Source organism: Pezoporus occidentalis, unplaced genomic scaffold (assembly GCF_034315485.1).
Source record: "Pezoporus occidentalis ecotype Australia unplaced genomic scaffold, CSIRO_AGI_Poc_V1 ctg305, whole genome shotgun sequence".
Taxonomy (NCBI): domain Eukaryota; kingdom Metazoa; phylum Chordata; class Aves; order Psittaciformes; family Psittacidae; genus Pezoporus; species Pezoporus occidentalis.
The window spans coordinates 196,343-222,606 of NW_026914997.1; the positions used below are offsets into that span (position 1 = coordinate 196,343).

General features: G+C 41.6%; 1 protein-coding gene across 3 annotated transcripts in view; it reads left to right on the plus strand.

Annotated features, from left to right (window-relative positions):
- Positions 1–26,264, plus strand: part of JAKMIP2 (janus kinase and microtubule interacting protein 2) — a 47,086-nt gene that overhangs the window by 13,455 nt on the left and 7,367 nt on the right. For all 3 annotated transcript variants that reach the window (XM_062627738.1, XM_062627736.1, XM_062627737.1), the window contains exons 2-19: positions 2,745–3,014; positions 5,025–5,522; positions 7,514–7,723; positions 8,618–8,716; positions 10,620–10,766; positions 12,406–12,546; positions 13,498–13,554; positions 15,328–15,447; positions 15,905–16,033; positions 16,913–16,996; positions 17,286–17,348; positions 18,921–19,019; positions 21,395–21,493; positions 21,821–21,874; positions 22,723–22,788; positions 23,828–23,896; positions 24,913–24,990; positions 25,710–25,913. In XM_062627738.1, coding sequence (XP_062483722.1) covers positions 2,886–3,014; positions 5,025–5,522; positions 7,514–7,723; positions 8,618–8,716; positions 10,620–10,766; positions 12,406–12,546; positions 13,498–13,554; positions 15,328–15,447; positions 15,905–16,033; positions 16,913–16,996; positions 17,286–17,348; positions 18,921–19,019; positions 21,395–21,493; positions 21,821–21,874; positions 22,723–22,788; positions 23,828–23,896; positions 24,913–24,990; positions 25,710–25,913 — 2,346 coding nt within the window. In that variant the 5' untranslated portion in view covers positions 2,745–2,885. The remainder of the gene's footprint in view (positions 1–2,744; positions 3,015–5,024; positions 5,523–7,513; positions 7,724–8,617; positions 8,717–10,619; positions 10,767–12,405; positions 12,547–13,497; positions 13,555–15,327; positions 15,448–15,904; positions 16,034–16,912; positions 16,997–17,285; positions 17,349–18,920; positions 19,020–21,394; positions 21,494–21,820; positions 21,875–22,722; positions 22,789–23,827; positions 23,897–24,912; positions 24,991–25,709; positions 25,914–26,264) is intronic.

A 26,264-nucleotide genomic window follows, 5' to 3' on the forward strand; every position in this document is an offset into this window, starting at 1 on the left:
AGTTAGCCTAGAATGCCATAGAAAAGAAAGAGCAAGAGCAAACAGCAAATAAAGGAAAAAAAATCAAAAGGAAGGCATGGAAGCGGAAAGCAATGGGTGAAATTTGTAGGAAGGAAGGAAAACAAAAGATTAAAGAGGCTAGGTAGGAAGAAGCTTTGAGTGGGATTGCTCATCCAGTTGTACTTGTCTTTTTATATTCAACCTTAAAGGTTATGAAGTGCTTTCCTTGAGGCATTTATGTTTTATGTTTTTTTCTGCCTTGGGAAGCAGCACACCATTATTTGCACACTCAATGCTTATTTGCTTTAGAATTCTGGGAATGTGAATAAATAGACTTCTACCTCATTATATCATGCAGCTAAGCTTGAATTGATCTTTAAAAAAACCCCAGCCAACTAAAGCAAAAACTCAGGCCAAAAATCACCAAAAAACCCAGCCCAAAACCAACCAACAAACAAACTTTGAGATTCAAATGTGCCTTTTCATGCAGCAGCAGTTCTGATTAAGGACAAGTGTAGCCATGATCTCTTGCTGATAAATACTTCACAGCCTATAGCAATGTGTTACTACTTTCCATAAAAATAGAGGCAAACCCTTCAGTGAATTAATTTAGATTTTCATTCAAGATGTATCTCAAAAGAAATGTGTGTAGCTGTTACTTCAGAATTTACTGGATAGATTTTCTCAGGAGAGAAGGAAAATACAATCTTTCTGTCTGACATCCAGGTTCAATTTATTATGGCTTAGGCATGGGTTTAATCTTGCTATCTTGGATGGAAATCTGCATGTAGATGTGTTTGTTTGTTTGCTTGGTTTTGAAGCTTTCTTTTTCTTAACCAGAGGTTTTCATGGCTCCAACAATAATTCCTACAGATGATACTGACATGTGCTAGTAGAGGACAAAGCTGACAGATGTTCCAGCTGCTATTGTACTTGGTAGACATTTGTTGTAAATAATTCTGCTGGTCTTTTTGCTTACAGATGTGACTGATGCTTCTTGTAATCTCTAAATAGATGCATTGCCAAATAAACTACCAGGTTTTGAAACAGTTATGAGGGTCAGGTTATTCTCACAGTCAGGGAATGCTGTGGTGATATTAATTTCCTTGAGCTGGTATGTCTCATGGCATCAGCACAGTGCCCTATGTACTTCATAGGGAGGCCTATATACCGAAGGCTATGTCCCACTGAAACCAAGGAAATTTATTTATGCAGAGAACTAAACTGTTTCTTCTCAGATGTAAAATCTAGGATTTAATCATGTGTACCGCTGAGAACCAGTACATTTTACTGGCTCCCTTCCCACTTCAGGGTTGAGAGTGCTCATTGTAGTAAGGACATGGCAGCTGGTGAAATTATCCTCCAGACTTGCCTAGATTTCCATGGCAGACTGCGGGGACAGTACTCTTCGGTAAATATAATTCGCACCATGTGGGGAAGATGTGATATTGCAAGATAACCAGGGATTTTTATGAAAGGCTAGTCCCTCACTGCAGTCTGCAACCAGGTGTTGGAAAAGCAGACACTTAAAAATGCTTTGGCATAAAATTCAAGCTTTGTGCAATTAAAAGCAACATGATGGAGAACTGACAAACTCACTGGGCCCCTCCCTCTGAAAGAATGGTAGGGCTGCCTTTACAGGTGAAAAGACACAACTTTGGGCATCTGAATATCACAACACTCTTTCAGCGAAAAAGAATTCCAGTGACAGAAGATAAATCTTGTCTGTAATATTAATTTACTCAAATTAAATGGAAATTGCAGTCCAAAAAACAGTTTCAGGGGTACATTTTTTTTGTTCTACCTCACTCTATCTATTCAGAGCTGCTCTACATAAAGCACAGTAACAAAATATTTTTAAAATTACATATCTTCCTATGTCTCAGTAGGATAGTCGTTCAGATCAGCAGAGTGAATCTGCAAGGTTGATCTGGTTTGTTATCCTTTGTGTTAGAAAAGAATAGTTTAGTTGGAAGGGACCTACGATGCTCATCTAGTCCAACTGTCTGACCACTTCAGGGCTGACCAAAAGTTAAAGCATGTTTGTTACTAAGGGCGTTTGTCCAAGTGCCTTCTAAACACTGACAGGCATGGGGCATTGACCACCTCTTTACGGAGCCTATTCCAGTGTTTGACCACCCTCTTGGTAGATAAATGCTTCCTAACATGCAGTCTAAAATTCCCCTGGTGCAGCTTTGTGTATGGATGCAGATACCATTGTGTTTCTAGAAGACAGATGAATTCCTGGAAGCAATATTTCACCAGGTTTTGAGAGGTGGAAGAAGAGCTATGGCAGATTGTAGCTGTGTTCTGGAAAGTCTTTGAGTGTGGCACAGCATGTTGAGGGGGATCAAGGGTTGGGAAGGGTAAAGGGAAGATATAGTTGGTGGATGCTCAAGACTAAAGTGCCTGCCTTGTGGTTACCTCAGGCTGCAAGGCTTGGGTTAAATTTACCTGCCCTTTCTAGCCCTGTACTCCCAACAGCAGCAATCCTTACGGTAAACAAGCTCCTGTCTTCATTGCGTGGTGCCCTTTCTGAGAACATAAAAAGGGCATACATGGAATCTCCACAAATATACCAGACTTGCGTATAGAAGCTTGATTGTGCTGGGATCTCCTTTGCAGGTTTTCAGACAAAGATTGCAGTGTTTAGAGAAGCGAGCTCGCTCTTGTGTTCTGTAACCATGTGAGCTGTCATGCTGCACTGTTTACTGACAAATAATAGTATGTCTTATTTCTCACAGGGCTTCCAAAGCAGCTGAGTCCAGGAGCTTAAGGAATGCCATGCAGTAGGTGCTGAACTAAGTGGCACTGAAAGTAACAGAAAAAGATGGCAGTCTGTATTTGAAGTAATTAAACACGTGGACTCTCACTGATAAGAAACCATGTCCAAAAAAGGACGTAGCAAGGGCGAAAAGCCTGAGGCACTGATTGTTGCCCTACAGGCTGCCAATGAGGAACTCAGGACCAAGCTAACAGACATTCAAATTGAGCTGCATCAAGAGAAATCAAAGGTAAGTGAGGATTTGGTTTTATTTAACAGTGTCTGTGCTGAAGGAGGGAAACACATGAAAAAGCTGGTATTACAGCTGATCAGATGGAACACAACTGTTTCCTAGAATAGTGGTCTGCTGCTTTCTCCACATACAGCATTTTCTTACTGTGGATGTCCTGTTGCTTGCATGGAAAAGACTTTATTGAGGTACAAGTCTAAGAGGCCTCTGGCACTCAAATGGAGCAATGTGTCTTTTGTAGCACCTTTGGCCATATTCAAGTTAGTGGGTTTCATCCTATCCACTCAGTGTTTAGAAATTGTGCAGTGTTGCTGTTTTTGAATGGCTGATATCTCAGCAAGACATGCCCTTATTTCAAAGTCAAGTGAAGGGTTCCTTGAGTGTATAGCATGGCAATCCATGTCAACCCTTTCAATCCATCTGCAGTGCAGCTGAATTGTATTTATACCCTAGGGTATGTATGCAGTGTTTAAATCTTGTTTAGGTACCACTTGGTCTGCCACAGTTACGGTCTCAGATATGTAGGCTAAAGGGAGCTGAGTATCACACACACGGTATAGCCATGGCCCTATGGTATAGACATACCTGTGGAGGTTTGAGGTGCCTCCCAGGTAATTTAGAAACCTTTTAGAAACCTCAGAACTGTGTGCTGCAGCTTCAGCTCTTGCCTGTATCTTCTGCTGAACTTTCCACTCTCTTTTCCTGCATTATTTATGTAGGGCAGCCTTCAGATTTGTTTTCCATGGAGCCTTCTGAGGAAGATGCCTCTCATTTTTAAGGAGTGTTACTTGTCAGAACGATCCGGTGATAGAAACCTACCTTCACTAAATCATCTCCAAATAATCAATTAGGCCTGCAGGCTTGACCACCAGTGTCTCCTGGAGGGCTTTCAGATGACCTGCTACTATGCTTATTCGTATTGACAGGTTTTTTTTTTTTCCCCGGTTTTTTCTTTCTGAAAAAATCATGGAATATAGAATGGGTTTGGTTGGAAGGGACCTTAAAGCTCATCCAATTCCAAACCCCTGCCATGGGCAGGAACTATTGCACTAGATCAGGCTGCTCATAGCCCTGCCCAACCTGACCTTTGAGGTTTGCTTACTCTTCTTTGTGGTCCTTTTTCAATAAGGAATTAACAAGGAAGTTCTTACAATCTTTGAAACCACATTCTTTTTCACTGTAAACGACAAACCTACCAAGTTTGCTTTGAACTGAAACCATTCCTTATCCATTGCTTTCCTTTGGTGTAGGTTCACGCAGGTGACTATTGTGGAATTGCTCAGGGTTATGAAGTTACACCTAGAGATGTATTAGTGCAAGTGTACTGTGGACTGGTGGGTTGCTCTGTAATTTTGATTCCGAAACTATGGCCAAAGAACTTTAAAAACTATTTTTAATAAGGACTAGCAAATGATGTATGCTAAGTAAAGCTATCTGTTTCATAAGCATAACAACCATGAAGCATGCTTGTCTGTAGATATGTGACTAAGAAGTTACTACAAATGTCTGTGAAAGCGCTGTGTATGGGTTAGAACATTTGTAAAAGATGAAGTGTTTCCTGGACTTTGAGACTTGCACTTTACCTCAGGTGGGATCACATAGAGCCAAGCACTTCTCTCTCATCTGATTGACTGCCCATGGTCATGCAAGTTATAGGAACCTTGCTATATCTGAGCCCTCTAATTTTCTGGTGAATGTGACTGACATTGATGGGATAGAAAGTTGTTAGACAGATGCATGCGTATACATGGGGTCTTATTTCCTTAGGAAATACTTAAGCTACATGTGTCACTGTGTGAGGTAAGACAGGGTTGTTTTGACTTGAGTAAAACTGCATAAAATCTGTGTGAACGCCCTGGGAGTTGGCCTATATTTTGCTTTAGGAGGGTGAAAGATCATCCAGGCTCTTCAGCAGGGTCTTCCTCAATTTGACATGACTGTGTGTCTGTGTGGGCCTGTTTTGATAACATTATCTTGGGAGCAAGTGACTTTCATTTTATCTCAATGTAGGTTGCTAAACTTGAAAGGGAGAAGACTCAAGAAACTAAGCGCATCCGCGAGGTGGAGCAGCGCAAGCAGACTGTGCAGATCACAGAGCTAAAAGCCAAACTCCATGAGGAGAAAATGAAGGAGCTGCAGGCTGTGAGGGAGAACCTCATCAAACAGCATGAGCAGGAGATGACACGGATGGTCAAAGTCCGAGACAGTGAAATCCAGCGCCTGAAGTCAGCGCTGAGTGCGCTGCGGGATGGGAGCAGTGATAAAGTAAGGACAGCGCTGACTATTGAGGCTCGTGAGGAGGCCAGAAAGCAGTTCGACTCTGAGCGCCTTAAACTTCTGCAGGAAATTACTGAACTGAAGTCTGCCAAAAAGCAGGTAGATGAGGCCCTTAACAATATGATCCAAGCCGATAAGATCAAGGCAGGGGATCTTCGGAGTGAGCATCAATCCCACCAGGAAGCCATTTCCAAGATCAAATGGGAGAGTGAAAGGGATATTCGCCGCCTGGTCAGTAACCGAAACAGTTCATGTGTTCTTTTATGCCATAGTGAGTTTGCCTCTTGTGCCCTTAGCTTTTTCTGAATGCAGAACTCCGCAATGCACCTCAGTTTGCAGAAGTATTACAGGCTTCTCACTGTTATTTCTTAGCAGTAAGCAGATCATGGTGAGTTGGTGAGAGAGCAACCACTGCGACGGCAGCTAACACCTTAAAGTGAGGAAATGGTTGGCCTAGCCCGTAAGAATTTGGCTTGCTGAGATGCCAATACACGTGCACTACAAAGTGTTAGAAAAACAGTGTTTGCATCTGCGCTTGTGGTCTGTTAGTTTCTCCTGCCCTTGTGATGGTATCCTAAACACATTAATCCATGGCAGGAGGAGAGATATCTTTTGTTTTGTTCTTGGCACAGCCTTCAGTAATTACAGGGGAAAATGAACAAAATGAGGCCCACATTAGCAATGGTGCAAGTTGCCATGTTTCCTCATCCAGGGAGCCAGACCTGCTTGCAATGGTGGAAAGTTTGGCTTGAAAACTGGAATTCAGGATTTAATAGTTAAGTAAAAGAAATAGTGATGTAAGCTGTCAGGAATGATAATTTTTGGGGGGTCATCCTTAACCTGTTTGAAACCTGTGTATGTTCTTCTGTTGCCAGAATGCTCAGTGATGTAGTGCGGACTAGGAGTGGTGAATTCTTCATATCTGCCTTCTGATTTTGACCCTTCTTGCTACTTTGATCCCCATTTGCAGTTTTGTGTAGCCATGAGGACAAACTACTGGGTTTTTTTTGTTGGGTTTCTTTTTTCCCTCATCTGGAATTGAGGCTCTGTCTACATATTTTCATATGGAAAGGAACTATAGTGAAACTCAGGGTAAATCAGAGCTACATATAATAACACTAAGATCAACTCCGGTTGCACCGTTGTGTTGTGTATTTTATTTTTAGCCACTGATGAAAGGCTTCTTGACAGCTATTTACTCACATAAGAAACTTGAACATGTCCAGAATTATTTTTATCTTACACGAGTGTTTTCCAAATCCACTGTATTGCTATTAGAGTGCAGGAAGTTACATCAGGGTGACATCTAGTGAATGGAGATCAGAAGCTAGTCCTACTCACTGGAAAAACAGTCTGGGGAAGACTTCTGCAAGACTGGAAAGTTGCAAGACCAGAAAGTGTCTTTGCCTGAAGCTGCCAAAATTCAGGATAGATACAATTTTTGTTTTCAGGGAACGATTAGTTGTGTTCCCGGATAATAGAACTTCTGTTTTCCAGAGTGATTTGCAAATTCTCATTCACTAAATTTTTTGGAGCTTGATGATGTTGTCAGTTTTGTATCAGTTTTCATGGTTGCATGCTCTGATCTTAGAATTCTAAGTTTTCATCTAGATTTTCCTATCAGCCATCGTTCTCAAAAATTGCTGTGAGGTGAAATAAGTGACACTTCTTTTTGTCTTGGCTAGACCTGGGGTATTAAATAGAAATTAAGTAACAATAAAATGAATAGCTTGAGTTTGCACTCAGCCAAGGTTAATAGCATAGCAGTCACCTTTAAGAAATACTGGGTCTGCACAGATCTTCTGTTTGTCAGAACTGGACCATAACCTCTCCTGTCCCAACCAATGCAGCTGCATTTACACGAGGAGGAGCTATTCTAAACGTTCTGGGGTTTGTCAGATTTTATACTTATTTTTCACTAGTATCAATGACCAAAATGCAGTGCAAAAGCCTGAACTATTCACCCAGCTATCTGTTAACATTGCACCAGGATCAGTCCCCGGGCTTCACTCGGTAAGGCTAGTGAATCTGCCACTGTGTCAATGTACTGTTATGGCTGAAATCTCAAAGTGTGTTGTTTTACAAGCCTGGTGCAGTGTGATATAGCAGATTTAAATGTTGAACACTGCTGTTAAGTAAACCATACACTACTATATTGGAGAAGGCTAAAATGGTGTTGCGTTTACACAGTAATATTGTTGTGTGTTTTTTCTCTCATTCAGATGGATGAGATCAAGGCTAAAGACAGGATCATATTTTCCTTGGAGAAAGAACTGGAGACACAGACAGGCTATGTACAGAAGCTGCAGCTGCAGAAGGAAGCACTGGATGAACAGCTCTTCTTGGTGAAGGAAGCAGAGTGTAACATGAGCAGTCCCAAGAGAGAAATCCCAGGAAGGGCCGGAGATGGTTCGGAGCACTGCAGCAGCCCTGTATGCAGGTTTTACTTGCTGCTGCAAAGCAGAAACATGGCTGTTTCTCTTGCTTAAATATTTTCTCAGGCCCTGGGAAAACATTCCCACTCTATTCACTACAGAGAAGTTATGTCTATAGATTTTTCAGAGAGAATACTAATGAGACCAAGCTTTGTAAGGCTGTTTCCTCAGTTGCTGTATTTACAAGTATAAAATATATTAAATAATTAGTGCACCTTTGGAAGAATCATTCCATTAACATAACTACCTGGATAGCACAGATCCTTAAAACCGCATAAAACCACATATGAAGATGGTCAGGAATGGAGAGGGTGAAGGAGGGCATCAGAATCTGGGAGACTTTTGGGAGATCTTTCTTTGTCTTATTCTCCAGGTATGCAGCCCTTGCCATCACTCACAAAGCATGCAACTCACCAGTTGTGTGACTAAATGTATGATGTTTGGACAACAAATGTGTGACTATACCCGTGTTTATACATATAAGGAATAAGAAAATAAATGCAATTGATACTGAAAAGGATGTCCTTTTTCACCTGACATAGTGGCTCAGCAAATAGAAGTGAGGTATAGGAAAAAGCAATAAAAATTAGGATCTTTTATCTTTTTGCTTTTTCTTCCCCATCGTAAAACCATACCAACGTCTGTTTGGTTGTTTTCTCTTTATTTTTTTAACAGCTGAAAATTTTCAATTGAAGTGTCCCCCAAACCAGATACTTTCTTCCAAATACATGTATATTTTTGCAAGCACGTTCAATATTGTGAAAATACATAACTACAATTTGCTGATGATGACAGCTTAAGTTGACTGGTGGGTGGTTTTTGAGGCTTCTTTTCCCAAGCATGTATTTTGAAAAGACTCAGTAACTGTATTATATTGTTGCCAATAAACAGGACTTGCGCAGAAACCAGAAGAGGATAGCAGAGCTGAATGCCACAATCCGAAAGCTGGAGGACAGGAATACGTTGCTTGTTGATGAACGAAATGAACTGGTGTGTAGGCTTTGCACTGTCGGACAGAGGAGGTTGGGAGCCATAGGGAAAGGCAAAGAGAGGAGGATCCAAAGATGACAGGCAGTGATGAATATGCCTTTCCCATCCATCAAGAGGCTGAGGATGACTTTTTTAATCCTAGAATTAAACAGTAATTTCATTGAAGTGACATGAGTAAAAAGTCACAATAAAAGTTGAGGCAGAGAGATTTGTAGGTGTCTGTATGAACGCTTATGTTCCCTCCTTGACCTTTTGAGCATACAACAGTGTATGGTGGGGCTTATCCTGTAACTGAAGTAATGTTTATAATCCAGTATTTGACCAGGCTGAGAATAGTGAAGGGATCTAGGGAGACTGGACAGTGGTGAATTGATCCCTTTATCTCACTTAATCCTAAGTGGTGATATGTGTATGTTGAAGTCAGCATACTGGCTTTTTAGCCTCTCTGTATTTCCCCTTCTGTGATTAAGGATGAGGGTGTTGAAATTCAACTCATGATTTTTTTTTATTCCTGAGCTAGGACTCCTAATGCACTTGTTTCTCATCAGTTTAGCTGGCTTGAATCTCTTCAAGTTCTTAACGTAGTATTTGCAAAATGTCTTTGCAAGATTGAAAATTACAGATATGTTCATGTGTCTCCATTTATGAAAAGCTCTTAACTCTCAGACTTCTGTGCCACTGAATAACTTGGAGTCTGATGGGTCAGTCTGAATACCTGCTGCATGTCATTAAGTGTTCAGGCTATTTTTTGAAAAGAAAGAAAGTGCTTTTAGAAAGCTGCTGAGTTGTTCCTCACACAACGTGGCTACAACAAACACATTTGGTTAAAAGTGACCAGGAGTACTGCTGGAAATACTACATGCTTTGATTCGTTCAGATTAGAAACAACTAACTTATTTCTTAGGGTAGGACAAACAGTTGTTTTATCCACAGCTTTTCTGATCAAAGATGTAATGACTTCCTAGCTGCTCCCCCCTTTTCTGTTAGCAGAAGGGATTGTCAGATACTTGCTAACCTGCTTCAGACTAAATCACTGGTTCAGTTTAAATAGCCTAGTAAGATGATCTGGTGATGTAAGCAAGTGTGGTTGACTGTGCTAAATAGCTACAGAAAACTCTTGCAGTCCTTTCCTCAGCAGAACTGCAAGGGGCAGGAACCTCCCAGTGACAAACAATACTACAGAACTGGGACAGTGCCTTTGTTAAGTAGATCATCTGGACACAGAGATGATGTCTTTTCAAGGCCACATGACATCTTCCTTGTTCTCCCTTAGAGAAAGAAAATATAGCTATAAAACATTCAGTGTTACTGAATGGAACTATTTTTTTCAGAGGAAGAGATCTTGCTTAAAACTCTAGTTGTACCAATACTGGAACTTCCAAGCATGCCCTAAGATATCTTCCTATCTTAACAGGATTTGATGACTAAATGTCATGTGATTTCTTGATTAAAACAAAGTTCATTGTGCATGTGCACAAGTATTTCACTGTGTGGCATTAAAAACCAGAGTTACAACTATGTTGTTATTGCTGTGATCCAGACTGAGTAGATACCTATGCAAATCTGTCTTTCAGTGAGAAAATCGGTGAGTTTCTTGCAGATGAAGCACAGGTCATTTCAGACTTTTGTAGCAGCTTTGCCTGACTGTGTTGGGTTGCTTCATTTCTAAGTCTCAGTTTCTTGTTGATAAAGCCATCTTTTGGAAATGAATATGCAGAATTATGTTTTGAGGTATATAGATAAAGCTATGTAAGCTGTAAACATCAGTTCCACTAAATCACTTTGGTGTTTTACTGGGACATTAGTCCGATAGGGAAGAAATAAAAGGACTTCTAACAAAGGAGTGAGAACAAACTCTTTTATTTGGATTATTTACCATTATTAATTGCTATTATCAATACAGCTGAAGCGTGTCCGAGAAGCTGAGAAACAATGTAAACCTCTTCTGGAAAAGAACAAGTGCCTCACGAAGAGAAATGATGAACTTATGCAGTCTTTGCAGCGTATGGAAGATAAACTCAAAGCAGTTACTAAAGAAAACATAGAAATGGTTGGTATCGAAGAGCAAAGTGAGGATTGCTGTAGATCTATGTCTGTTATGGTAGCCACATCTGCATAGTGTATGCATGTATATATGTACAAAAGAAGTGTTGTATATCGTGTGTAATACTACTGATAAGATAAAACCATGCTTATGTCTCTGTATAATAGATACATACTGTAGCATCATGTATTGCATACAATACACTTAAGTGAATGCCTAATATGTGAATGTAGGATGTTTACTAAGATCTCCAAGATTAGAATATTGAGTTTCAATTATTTAAAAAAAAAATTAATAATAATTGTATCAGAATCATATCACAGTCTACTGTTTGGCATTTGGGACTCAAAAAGGAAGCTATTAAGAGTGATGTTTTCAGCCAGTGTGATGTTCATCTTTGAATATACATGTTCTTGTTATTGCTGATGATGGTGAAGTCCTGGTCTGCCACTGAGGGCATACGGTCTTCCCATAAAACATAAACATGGTAGATGGGTATGGGAAAGGGTAATTCTGGTATTCTAAATTTGTCTAGGGTTATCAGTTTCACATCCGGGATATGTTAAATGGGGTCAAAGCCTGTGTCCTTCAAACGAAATTTCCCTGAGTATCAGTCAGAATCCACTCCCTACACATGCACTGAGGTTGCTTTGGCATTAATAAAAACAGGAGGTGGAAGTTCTGGGTTGCCAGATGTAAGATGGCAGGCTGAGACAACTTCCTCTAAGTGTGTTTGTGTTCCTTGTCTCTGGCTTGCACCAGCACAGTCACGAGCAGGCTGACTTCTGCAATGGATGCAGCTTTCCTGCGATTAGGATGAGAGGATCAGATTCACTTTCTTGAAAAAAAAGCTTTAGTGTTACAAGGTTAAGCCCCTTTAAGACTCTGCAATTCAGGTGTCACAGGTCAGAATTGTTCTTCCACAGCTGTGGTAGTACAGATCACAGCCCCTTGGGCTGTCCCATAGCAGAGAGAAGAGACCTGGCAATGTGCATGCATTAGACATCAGCAGTCACATGTTCTAACTTAGCTCCCTAAGATATACTTTTTGTACTATCGATGCCCAAATTATGGAAGCTAGCAGGCTGTGGGTGGATAGAGCAATTCTCACGGGCTGTAGCCATCTCTTATCCCAGGTAGGATGTGGATTTCTACTTAAAAGTGATGTGGTACCACAGTTTTTTGCCTTTCCTCTTCTTCCTACTGGTTATATGTCTTCCATGTGACTAAAGCATGTCCCTCTCCTCAGTGTGTATGGCCATGTGATGGGTATCAGTAAGGGCATGGGGTCACAGGAGTAGATACTGTTTTGCATACTCACCAAACAGGTAGGGAGTTCAGCTGAATTTGCCAGATGTTAGGGCGTCTTGATACATGGCAAAGGAAGAGCTATGGGTAAAGGCTGCTGTAGAGGCTACCTTGCCACGCAAAAAGTAAATAGGTAAAGCTTTGTTTTTCTGGTTGAAGAACTCGAACTTCCTGTGCTGCTCTGTTGTTAAGAAGTGCTGGCACGTATAAATAAAGTTATAAAAGTGATGTTTCTGAGGGATATTTAAAGGCTGTGCAGCTTAAATGTCTAATTTTTAGCTGAAGGTGGTCTTTTAATTGCTGGATCTTACTTTATCTGTTTTTCTTCCTACCACAGAGAGAAAAAATTACATCACATCCTCCTCTAAAGAAATTAAGATCTCTCAATGACCTGGATCAGGCTAATGAGGAACAAGAAACTGAATTCTTAAAGCTTCAGGTCATAGAACAACAGAACATAATTGATGAGCTAACGAGGGTACGTCCAGAGCACCAGGAAATTAGGAACAATTCCTATGTACAGTTCACCACTGATGGTATTTCTTCTTGTAACTAGAGATCCAAGGGTTAATATCTTACTTTTAACACCTGCAGATTTTCAGATGTAGGTGTGCAAGGGAGCAGTTTAATTGAATTTCTAGTGGGGCATCAGCCCTTACAACTCAAAAGTATAACTTATATGAGAACTGAGCTCTAGAAATGAACGCAGACTAAGAACTGTGGAGCTTGGGAAGGTACCTACATGTTCACAAGGCTGTTTTGTTTTACTGCTATAACCTAAGCGTTCACAAGGCTGTTTTGTTTTACTGCTATAACCTAAGCTACCATTCAAAACTTTCCATAACAAGAGGCAGGCACACAGTGTGATACCATGTGCTGGGAAAGCATGTGCTGCTAGATGGTGGTTCACTCGTTCTCCTGTCATTTAATACTGACAATCCCTTTTTCAGCTGACTTTGTATTATGATGTTGAGGGTAAGGAGAAAGAGACTCCAAAACACGCTGTTGCCTTTTCTAAGAGGTTATTGCTAGGAGGGGTGAGATCAACATTACCATCATGTAACAACTTTGAAATGGGCAGCATCTCCTTTGCAGGGAAGGTGAACAGCCTTTCACACAAAGCCCAAACCAGGCCCCTGCAACAGACTTCCCAGTGATTTTAACAGGAAATCCATCTGTGCCTGTCATTCAACATCCTGTCAAGGCAACTGCACAACAAGGGTTTTTCTGCAGATATCCCATCTTCCTCAAGTGGTTTTCAGCTGACATGCATAGAGATTTGGATATGAATTCACCCACCTGGAATCAGATTGCTGTTTGAATGTATGAACAGAGAGTTGGTGAAAGCCCAATGATTTATTTCCTCTGTAGATTTGGCTTTCTAAAGCTGCAAGCAAGATGAGAGTTACTTTTTAATTTTATTTTCCAGGACAGGGAGAAACTCATTCGTCGCAGAAAGCATAAAAGAAGCTCAAAGCCAATTAAAGTAAGAGAAAAATGGTTTTTGGTTTATAAAAATACTAGTAGGCTCTGTAGGAAACACGCTTTAGCAATCTGATTAAAGAGAGCTTTGTGGATTATAACAATCTGCTTTAGTGATCAGGTTTATAAACACCTTACACTTTGGGAGAGCTTTTTAACTCCACTTTGAAATTCAGTTAAGGGTATGTAGCTATTTTATTTCCAGTAAAATGGGGTTTTGCCCCCTCCCTCTGAAATAGTAATAATCTTCTTTCCATCTGGTTTCTATAAATACTGATCTCAATATCTATTATGCTGTGGTGTATTTACATTTCCAGATGCCCTCCCATCTATCTTCTGCTGTTTTTCATAGCACATATGGGTGAAAGCAAAATCCTTGTGCATCTTTATTCTTCAAGTGGAAGTTTTTAAATTGAGTGCCATTCTCTCCTGCTCAGTTCCACAGGCTACTCCATGTATTACCCTGAATTGGGTCAAGACCAAAGCTGGTGCTGAGTAGTCAGTAGCGTTTCAAATAGTTCCCTTTATAAGCTAGATGTGAAGAATGACTTTGTAACAGCCATGTCCTACCTTCAGAAAATGGAAATGCTGTGTAGGAGACAGAGCTTAGTTGCAATTCGTCCCTCAAGCACATCCCCTGGTATGTCAGCCACGTTCTGTGAAAGAAATGCAGGACTGTCCTACACACAAGAGAATTTCAGTGTCATCACATTGTTTCTCTGTGGGTTTTGAAGCAAGACACAGCAGACATAGCTGGCAGACAAGGACTACAAAATATTTTAATCAGTCAACTTTATTTCAAAGCCAGAGATTATAACATGGGAGGATATGGTTATTGTCTTCTACAATAATGAACAACATAAAAAGATAATATATGCAAAAGGTTGCTGGCATCTTTGGTACATGTTTTTTGTATGATTAAAATTCCAGGTTTAGAAGGCTGCAACCTGTAAGCAAAAGTGAAAAATGCTGCAAAGCAGAAGTGCATCTTAAGTGCCCATTGATCAGTTTGTCTGCAGAATTATTCATAAACCAAGTATTTAAATGCTGAATTCTGTGCCCTGAAGCTAAGCCAGCAGGGCCAGGCATCTATACCTTCATAGGACATACAGTTTTCATTTGATTTAATTCCGTTACTGAGATAGAAGATAGTGAGGTGTCAGACATTTAACCAAAGTGTGTAGTGTGAGCAGTCTCTTACCACATGAGATTGTAACTGAGTTACTGTAGTACTGGAAAGATGTGCGAGATAAAAGTTACTTCATGCTAGTTTGTATTAGCATAACTTTCACTTACTCCAACAGCAGTATCAGTGAGAAAAGCTCCGAGATATTAAAAATATCAGCAGTTTGAGAGAATAAGGAGGGTTCCCTATTCTACATGCGTTTCCATGCTGTTATGGTGTTGTCTTTGCCCACCAGTCTGCATGTTGAGAGATGTCTTCTGAGCAGCTTTCGTGTTAACGAACAATTCTTATGCCTTCCTGCAAGAGCAGAGACTTTTCCTTTAGCATGGTGTTTTCCAAGTTTTAGACTGAGCCAGGTCCTCAGCTCAGAAAAAATTACTCAGCAAACTCATTCTCCACCAGTCCAAGACCTAATCTTCCATATGGTTCTTTTTGGGTTGTTTTGGAGATGGTAGTTGCAGGGGTAGCCCATCGCTCATTTTTATGTCTTGCCTTTAAGTAACCAGCAATGTGATTTTGGACTGCCCTTTTCACCCCATCAGAAACCCATGTTTCCAAGGAGATTCAGAAATCATGTTTTCCCTCCTTTAGAGACATGTGGTGGATACAGTTTTTGGGTATGATGATGATTCCATGGACTCTGAAACATCCTCTGTGGCCTCATATAGAACAGACAGAACACCAGCAACCCCAGATGATGATCTAGATGAGGTAAGAGCTGGCTCTTTCCATAGGCAAAGAGAGATTTTCAGGAGACTTTGACTTCCAAAAGTGGTTGGGCTCTCAAAACACTGAGGTCTTTATAGTGTGTACTGAGTGCTAAGTTCTTCATTAGGTTTTGCCTCAATTTTGTTTACACTAAAATGCTGAGAAGTTCTTTCAAAATCTAGTCCATAGAATCTACAGTATGACTTCATTGCAATCTGACATGATTTTTTTTCCCTCTCTCCTTCAAGAAAATAAACCTATCACATTTCTTTTAGCTTAAAGACATAAATTCTGTGTAAATTCCACATTATTACTTCATGTTACAGTAAACTCACCAAAAAAAGCTATTTGAATCAAGACTTGTAAACCAACTATTGTGCTTAACAAATCACACTTGCATTCTTTGCTTTAGCAGTGCTCTACTGTCTGGTGCTTAAACGTGTCCTTTCTTATCCTTCAGGGTTTAGCAGCAGAAGAATCAGAGCTGCGGTTCCGACAGCTGACAAAGGAATACCAGGCCCTGCAGAGAGCATACGCACTACTGCAGGAGCAGACGGGGGGCATCATAGATGCTGAAAGAGAAGCCAAGGTCAGTATCTGAGGGTAAAAGCATTTGATTCCTAACAGAACACACATGCAACATCCATACAACTGACAAAGAGAGTGACTGTTAAGAATGGACACAATTACTAGGTTTACATGGGACTGTCCTCCACCTGAACCTGAAAACTGCAGTTAGGCAGGCATGCCAAAACAGGCAATTCTGCAGTTTGGCACCAGGTCACAAGGGTATTCTCATCAAAAGATGGTGTGAAGGGGTTGGGTTTTCCACTAAATGGAGCCCTGTGAGCTTTCAGATAGTCACCTGAATGTTTCTAACAAAGAAATGCAAATCGCATTCAAATTTGAATGTGGTGCAGACTACTGTAAATCTTCCAAGTCTAAAAATGTTGTTCCTCTAATAAAATCATAGAATCATTCAGACCTCAGGCGGTCTGCAGCCCTAAATCCTGCTAAAAGCAGTGTCAGCTGTGAGATGGCATCAGGCTGTTCAGCATGTTGGTGGGTTGGCTTTTGAAGCTGCCCCAGGCAGTTACAGTTGATGCTTTCCATTACCTTTGTCCTGCTCCTATCCTACTAAGCACTTTTCTTCAGTTCAGGGACTGCCCCTTACAAGGGTCTTTGAGCAAAGCCTGTCACCCCAAATACCTAAGCTTGTGTTTCACTACTGTAATGCAGTACACAGTAGTAACAGGCTTGGGTGGAGAGAGGAGCTGATTTGCCACGGTTTCCTTGTGTCATCTGTACCCCAAGCTGTGGGGTGGCACAAAACACTGCTGAGCTAGAATCTCTGTAACAGTCAGTGGAAGCAACAGCATGAACCAAGACCCTGCTGTGTTTGATTTCCTTTTAGTACCAGTCACATTGCTTGTTTTGTATTATTTAATGCTGTGCCTGACTTCAACAGGCTCAGGAGCAGCTCCAAGCTGAAGTCCAGAGGTATAAAGCTAAAATAGAAGATCTGGAGAAAACTTTAGCACAGAAAGGGCAGGTAAGCACTTCTTGTGTGTATTTTCTTTTCCTACTTCGGATCTTACCTGCTCTGCTCACAAAATACCTGGCACGATTTCAGTAGATTTGCATGAGATGTAATGTTGCTGTTCAGTAAACAGGCAGGTCTAATGAGTTCAAAAGCCTTAGTACAGCTTGGTAGAACAATACATTGTTCTGTAAATGGCGGTTTGTTCCTCTAGGATTTTAAAGCCTGAATATTGTGGCTCCAATTTTCATTAACCTTGTGGAGTTTGATTATTTTGTAATAGTACTGCTTCATCCAACAGGACTCGCACTGGGTGGAGGACAAACAGCTTTTCATTAAAAGAAACCAAGAGCTTTTAGACAAGGTATGTTCCCAAGTTTTGTGTGTTCACTTTGAAATGTAATCTGGATCCTGCAATACACTTTTTGGACATGCAGTGTGGTGCTTATATGTGTAGTATAAGGACAGAACAGCATAGATTAACACGGATAGGATGACATACAGAAAGATGAGCCCTCTTCAGCTTTACTTAGGCACCCTCATGGCTGGCAGTTGCTGATGCACCAACTGTGCTGGTAAGCATCAGCCTGAGGGCTGGAAGCTCTATTCAGTTTTTGAATTGGAGGTGCAGACCTTTGTGTTCCAGTAGCATTGCACTAAAGAGTCTGCTACTGCCCTGGCAGGATGTTTTGAGCTTAGCTTCTGGTGTGAAACATCAGTAAAAGTGGTCACCCTCTAACACCAGGACCCTTTCATAGGCCTAGTCCTTGTGCGTCATCTATATTTTTAAAGCCTTAAAGTCATCCTAAGTCTAATGGAATTTGTATGGCTCAGCCCCTTGGTGTATTTAGGAATACTGTTTGTTTGTGTGTGTGTGTGTGTACTTGTATCTATATATTTATAATAATAGAATATACGGATATGAAGGACCTCAACATTGCTTGCATATCACCAAGAGTAACAGCAGTGGCAATACATATGACTGCCATCAGGAAGAGGCCAGAACTCCCAGCACCAGGTCTCCTGCTGGCTTTTATCTCCCCAGATGAGATTTCTTTGCTTGTGTTCATCCACTTCTGTAAACACCCCTAATAATCTTCCAGCCCTCGGCTGTTCTTCCCCATCCAGACAAACTGACCCATGGGGGCACATTTGACCTGGGTCTTAGCATGCTCCCTAGCTTTTGTCTAAGGCCCTACTCAGGCAACCTGATTGCAAAATACATGTTCTGGCACTAGCTGGAGACTTGCAAAAGAGAGCAGGCTGAGGAGCTAGTGGTGGATTTGTCCACAGCAAGCAAGCTATAGACAGTTGGTGAATGGGTGGTGTTTAAGTTCATCTGCTAACAGAACTCCTTGTGTGGAGATGCTTGCTGTGCAGTTCACATGAGCACTTGCATGGGGAGGGATGGCTGCTCAGGTAGCTGCCTCCACAGAGGCAGCTCTCCCTGCATGCCATCTGTGCTTCAGGTGCTACACACTGGGAATGTCTGATCTAGCCTGAGTTCTCCAAGGTAGGTGTTTCTGACAGATATTTATCCATCATCTTCCCATAGCCCCTCAATAATGATGTCTCCACATCCCTCCCCAAACAATCTATTCTAGTGTTTTGCCATGAGAGCAGTGTGTTTAACAGCTGATGCAGATTAACCTGATAGCTAACCTGACACCTCTGTAGAGTTAGCTTCCCTGCTGATCTTCACTAGGATTAGACCCTTTTAGGGAAATTTCCAGCCTAAGCATTTTATGATATTTAGGAAGTTGATGAGCAGAAGTTCACCTGTAAACTAAAGATTCACTGAGGTAAAACAGCAAGTAGTGAATCGTCTCTAGAGTTTGGATTTTGCACTGCCTATGCTACCTCAGCTGCCACTCACCAAATGTTCAATATTTCTTGTAACAGTCACACAGATCCTAAACTTACATGTTTCTATTAGATAGAGAAACTGGAAGGAGAAAACAACCGCCTGCAACAGGAGCTTCAGGATGCCCGAGACCAGAATGAGCTGCTGGAGTTCCGCAACCTCGAGCTGGAGGTGATGGATGGGGTCATTATAGTAGAGCTGGTAGCGAGTTAAACTACTGCACTTGCACTGGGAACCAGTTTTAACCAAGTGTTTACACAGGCATTGTAGTGATACAACAGAGTAACAAATCAGGGCCAGCATTTTTAATTGTGAGCTGAAGTATGCCAGCCCTAATACCTTGGAAACCTCTCTGAGTGAGGTGCCCAGTGTCCATAGATAAGCTTAGCTGGTTAATGTCAGTGTGGCTCTTAGTTACCACACCTGCAGATACAGCTTTTCTAGCACTTTGGAGCAGTCTCTTTGTTCTTATTGCTGGCCTGAAGTCTACCAAAATGAACAGAAATTAATTACATTTGAATTAACTAAGTAAGCAAGTGTTAAACCCCATCCTCACGTGCTTTGCTCAGGGCTGTATCCTGGTTCACAGCTAAGATCTCTCCCGTGAGTAGGTACCCAGGGTTTTGTGTGGAATTGTTGTTTGGTTGGTTTTGGGGGCTCTTTTTTGTTTTGTTTTTGTTTTCATGAACCTGAGCAGGTCTTGGAGGAGAAAGAAATGTTGAGTGTACTTTTCTCTCTAAAGAAAAGAGTGAAGAGTGTTCCTCTGAGAAGTCAGAGATGCAGGTGCAATTCCTTCCTCAGGGTGAGGAGAAGTGCACCTCTCCAGCCTTTGCTTGAAGGAGAGGAATTGTTTGAAGTTCAGTTCAGCAATGATCGATGAAATTGCATAAGCAGTTGTAAGAGAAAGTGTCAGACCCAGGGCTGTTGTCTTATGGGGGTGAAAGGTTTGTACCTTGTGCCCTCTGACCCAGAGAATTTTGAACACTTTTCACTGTGGGACCTTGGCTGTGAGAGGCGCCGGGGCCTGTCCTCCCCAGACCGATGTGTTCCCGGGAGTTAGAGCACTCTTCATTGCAGAGGAGCAGTGTGCGTGTCAGATGCCGTGGGGAAGGGATGAAGCCAGGCCCGCGGCAGCCTGCAGCGAGCTGCTCCGGCTCTGCGGGGGGATCGGTGGATCCCCGGTGCTGCTGGAGCTGCTGCCCTGCTGTGAGACCTGGGCTCAGAGGGCGCGCAGAGCTCAGGTGCCCAAGGGACAAGGCTGTGCAATGGCCCCTGTGCTGCTGACTCCTGAGGCACGCGTAGATCTGATCTCTGTACCTCAGTTCCCTGCCGCTGTGGTGGGGATAGGAGACGTTTTATACAGGTGAAGGTGGTCTTGCTCCTGTGGCCTTTATCATCATGCTTGCCAGTGCTGGCTCGTGAGAAAAGCCAGCAGTGCCTGCCTATGGGCACAGGGTGCTTGGCCTAGAGCTCTCCTCATTTGTGTCTAGAGGCTGTCGGCCCTCGCACGCCTGTCCACCCACTGTCCCTGCCGGTTCCTTGTTGAGCAGCTTTCCTCATGACCCGCATTAGGGAAGAAAGGCCCCTCAGGTGACTCTGGAGATCAGTGGAGGAGCTACAGAAGCCTCTGCAGGTGGCCAGAGGACTGTGCTAGACCTTGAGCTCCCTCTTCCTGTCTGCCCCTTGTTATAGGAGTGCTAACAGACAAAAACTTCCATCTGCTTTTTCTCCAGTATGAGCTGGTTTATTTCTCAGTTGCTCTTTGCAGCTGCTGTCCAAAGCCTTACACACTTGCCATTCAGAGCTTGAAGGTAACACAGGGCCTTTCCTGGCTCTCATGGTTCAGTGCTGGGACAGATTTGTCCCTTATTTATAGATCTTTCCCAGTTTTACCTGACAGCTCTGTTCTATGACGTGGAATGGGACTGACCAAGTGAATTACATAAACCAAGAATATATTTGAAATTTGATTTTCACTGCTGTGCTTCCCTGAGTACTTGAAAGGGATGAGAAATAACATCTTCCAATTTTATTTTTGTCTTTGGTCCCTTAAGACAGGACAAATACCTGTCAATTTTGTGCAATGAGGGTGTATAAACAGCTGATTTGATCAGCTTGTTTGAACTTACTGCTTTCCACGGATACTAGAACACACAGCATACCAGGACAAGCAGATGTGTAATTGGAGTATCCTAGCAGTCTTAAGTCAAATACCTGTTTCTAAAGGCAGTATTTACAACAGTATATAGTTGTTCAGTACCTCACTAGGCGAGTGACTTGAGTCTTAGCAGGTGACAGCCTTTCCCCACCCAATTTGCTAATTGATATAATTAATCAATCAATAATCTCCTGTAAGAGAATTAACCTGGATTCAGGATCCCATCCCACTTGGCACCCTGTTTTTCAGACTAGGTCTAAATGTTTCTATCTTTGACTTGGAGCTTGGCTTTGCAAAGCATGATGTAGTAGCTATGGCATTTAACGAGCTCTGTGTCTATCTCCTTTGTTCTAACATGTTCTCTGTCATCTTTTCAATTGATTTTCAGGAAAGAGAGAGACGGTCCCCACCATTTAATCTCCAGATTCACCCATTCTCAGATGGTGTGAGTGCTCTACAGATCTACTGCATGAAGGAAGGGGTTAAGGTAGGTCAGTTTTATAAGGCAGCACTTCTCATTACAGGAGTGGTGCCCATGTAACCCATTATATTGATGTCTGCCAATAACTCCAGTAAATTTTAAACATTTACACTCAGTCTACAGTGAGTGTGTGATGACTGACACAGTTGAACTGGACTCACAATTTTCACCATAATGACAAAACCTGGCTCAGAGGTAATTGAAATCAGTGTGTGATGCATTTCCATGGGATAAAACAAAATGGTTGATTTAAACATGGATTGTAGGAGGGACGAATACCGCAGCTGTGATAAAACGTGCATTCTGTGCCTATACCTTATTCTCTTTTTGCAGGATGTCAGCATCCCAGACCTCATAAAGCAGTTAGACATCCTAGGTGATAACGGAGTAAGTTAAAGTCAGAGATATTTTCCTTTTACAAGCTGCATTTTGTACATGAGTGTAATTGAGATCTATAATTATCATGACTATTTTCTAAGATACTTGTTAAATTATGCAGCATCAGAACAATTAATTTAAGGAGTTATTATTTCTGTAAGTTATGGGTTTGTGAGAGTTCAAAAGTCAGAGGCCTAGTAACGAAGCAGCAGCTTCAGCATCTGGTTTAGCAGACTGGGAGACTGTCCAAAGGCCACATACTGGGAACTGGGCCTGACTGAATTCCAGTCATTCAGGAAAGCACATGAATTCGTTTGGCAGTTTCAGCCAACCAATCTTCATCAGGACTAGGATTCCTCTGCATATAGTTTCATAAATAGGCAAGAGTTATCAAATCCCTCATGGTTTTCTAAGTGGACATTGCTGTCTGCTTTAGTTATCTGTGTAAGAGATCATCTTGTATCTCTGGCCAATCTTAGGTATGTTTTAAGAAAGTGAAATAAAAACGAAGGCTCATGATTGTCTGTTCACGTGCTGGTGTAAATCAGCATTGTCTTTAGAAAAGCGTTAATGGAAATTCAGCTTTGTAAAACTAGCAGGAGGAAAGACAAACGGGTCTAATTTTAGTTTAGATTTCTCTTAAGACGCAGTGGAATGAAAACATATAGTTAGTCCGTATCATGCCGGTAGACAAAAGCAGTCTTCTTTTTAATATGTTAACAGACTGATGGGCTTATGGGATACCCAGTACTAGAGGGATCCCCTGAAAATGGTAGACCTAATGTATCACCTAGATTATCTTTATTCATAAAGGAAACTGCCGCCAATTTTCTTATTCCCTCTCTTTCCCTACTCAGAATTTGAGAAATGAAGAACAAGTGGCCATAATCCAGGCCTCCACTGTGTTGTCCTTGGCAGAAAAGGTAAACTGTGTGCTTGCTTTTCTCATTTGTCATCTAAGGCCTCATATAACACTGGAAATGTTCTGCTCTGTTGTTGTCAATATTGTCAAACTTTCTAGTGTAGGAAGTGATCCCCAGATGAAGTAAACTGTGCCAGCATGGTCCCAAACACCTGCTAAAGCAGCAAAACCACCAAACTCAGCTGGCCCAAGCTGTGAAGTCACAACAAATGCAAATAAAAAAAGAATGTCTAATGAAACTTGCAAATGTAAACTGAATGAGAAACCATCGGACATTGAAGCTGCAGTTAGTCATAGCATGGGATCTCTAGTCCTGACATTTCCAAAGCTTCTGAAGGGATCTGTATACAACATTTCCACTGTAAGTATGTGCCTAAGTTCCTTGGTTTGGAAATGAAAAAGAAAGTGAGGATTGGTTAAAATTGATTTCTGTGGCACAAATGCAGTACACTATTTTGTCAACATGACAGCTTCCAAGGATTCTAGTCAACAATTCCTTCTCTGTAAAAGGAATGGCCATCTACCCAGCTAAGCTATTTTTAAGATAGTTTTGAAGAGGCACTGGCACAGGGTGCCCAGGGAAGTTGTGAATGCTCCATCCCTGGCAGTGTTCAAGGCCAGGTTGGACAGAGCCTTGGGCGGCACGGTCTAGTGTGAGGTGTCCCTGTCCATGGCAGGGGGGTGGAACTGGATGATCTTAAGGTCCTTTCTACCCTAACCATTCTATGATTCTGTAAGCTGCTAGAGCCTCGTCGTGGGCCCTTATCCATGGGATGAAATGGGTTTCTTGTCCATCCAAGGAAGTGTGCTTTTCCGTCTTCCAGCAATCTGGTAATGGTGATCCTGTTGCTGCTTCTCTGTCAAGGGCTGCCTACAGACACTGTGGCTGCCCCTGTCACACAAGAACAGCCTCAGGATGGGCCTAAACTAGCAATAGGTTACTAAGAATAGACTAACAAGATACTGTAGATGTCCCACTTGCCACTGCTCATGTGCCCAGAAGACACAGCAGGCTACAGCTCTCATTGTCTTTCCTCCAGTGGATCCAGCAGATTGAGGGAGCTGAAGCTGCTCTGCATCAGAAGATGATGGAACTGGAAAGTGATATGGTAAGCAAACTTTCCCCAATACACATTTTAGGGACAAGGTACTGAGTGTGTCACATTCATTTGGTATGCCAAAAGAGAACTAAAAAGGTCTTTTGGCAAATTAGGTATGTAGTCTTCTTCTGATGAATTCATGAGGTTGTTACTGGTCTGGTTCAGAAACAGAAGTAATGAAGGTTTGAAAACTTTCTATTTCCATGTGGATGACTGTTTAAAAGTACAGAGGACTAGAAGGTTGCTCAGTGATTTTTCAGAAATGAAAATGACTGCACCCTTTGTCTCATAAGATTCACACTCTAAACATCAGCTGTTGTATCACATTCTATTAAACACCAGTATATGGGAAAGTAGTGAATTATTACACTGTTTTCTTTCATTACATTTTAAGCCTATACCATCCTAAAGGTAAAACATTCACAGCTGAACTGAAGTTGCTATAGCACCAGTAAAGTTAGTACCTTACTCTGTTCTTATTCTAGTTAACATACAAGATAAACAAGCATAACTACAAGAGTTGGATAGCTGTAGTGGTTTACATTCTCTTCCTGCGGTTTGTCTGTACTCGAGTCAATTCAGCTTAAGGTAGGCTGAGAAGTTAAAGCAGAGCAGCTTCCCCCAGATAATGTGAACATAAATACTCTTGTTTAGCTTATTACACTTTCATACTTCTAGAATAAGAGAAAGCACAAAAGGAGTTGTCCATGATGCCAGAAGACGTAACTTTAGAGAAACTGTACAGAAACCCTAAAATTACATTACTGAAATGCAAAGCAATATCACTGAAGTCAACCAAGAGATGATGTTCCATGTAGATCAGATGTATTATCTTACACAAGTGGCCCGCAGCTATTTTCCCTTCCTTCTTTTCTAGCTCAGATATTAATAACTCTGCAGAGTGTCATCTGACGACCAGTCTCTAATCCTGCCTGAGTCAGATAATTGTAGTTGATTGTATAAAAGTTCTCCAAATATTTGGAGTAACTCATTAATTTTTCTGTCTACATGATCCTTCATTGTAGGAGCAGTTTTGCAAAATAAAAGGTTATTTGGAGGAAGAACTGGACTACAGGAAGCAGGCTCTTGACCAGGCATACATGGTATGTACAAAGGGGATTCTACAGCATATATTGGCCAGCGCTGTGAAAGGACACAGACTCCTGCTGGATCAGCAAGAGAGTTTTTTCTTTTTTCCTAGCATTTTTTTTTAATTTTTATTTTTCCCTTTCTTCTAATGCTCTGCCGTGCAGTCTGCACAGTCACCACGGCATCTGCCTTTTTCTTGTCACAGAAAGGCAGGTCTCCTGAAATCTGAAACGTTTTTGTCAGTTAAAGGCAAATATTGCTCATTAACGTCAGCTTGTCCAGCTGGAGTCAGTGCAACCAACTGGAACTCAGATCTGGAATGAGAATGCTCCTTGATTAGCAGCATTAAGACCAAAGTAGTCTGACAGTGACCTTCAGTCTTCCCTCCTGTTTTTTAGCACAGTGGGTCAGAATTTTAGAATTGGTGATATATTCATCCTTATAGGCAGGAAAAATACGACTCATATCTCTGTAACTGCTTAAAAAAAAAAATAAAAGTGTAAAAGTTAGGGATTTCAGTGAAAATTATATGAAAAGATTTTAAAAATAAAAGTTCATATCTTGTTGTCAAAATGCTGAACCATTTTGAGTTCTGTTTTCCACATTTTTTGCACACTTGAGCACAGAGCCCACCTCTCATGCAGGTGCCTGAATCTGCCACCAAGTCCACAATTCCCACTGTGTTTTAAACAATGTTTCATCTCTAATTGGCTTTTGGTATTGCATCAACCAGAGGATCCAGGAGCTTGAAGCCACCTTGTACAATGCTTTGCAGCAAGAAACAGTGATAAAGTTTGGGGAACTACTGACTGAAAAACAGCAGGAAGAGCTGAGGACAGCAGTAGAAAAGCTAAGACGTCAGATGCTGAGGAAAAGCAGAGAATATGATTGTCAGATTCTTCAGGAGAGGATGGAACTGCTCCAGCAGGCTCATCAGGTAAGAAAAAGGAACCATGTACATGTGTATCTACTCAGATTCGCTGTGTAAGAACATCAGCTGAGGTGAAATTTAGGCAAGCTCCAGGTCATGAGGGAGCCTGGCATCTAGTTTTTTTAGTTAATATTAATGTCCAGCATTTGAGGATACAGTCACATATTTGCAGTAGCATGTTTTGAGCAGTTGTACACATGGTAAAGACATGGTTGGGCAAGGTTGGTGGATGGGGTCGTGGTACTTCACAAGATTAACTCTGCTAGAGAAATGCATTTGTTAATTTCCAGGCTCTTGGCACTCGGAAGGTTAAGTTATTACTTCAGCAGAGCAGATTTACAGAGAATTCAGTCTAGA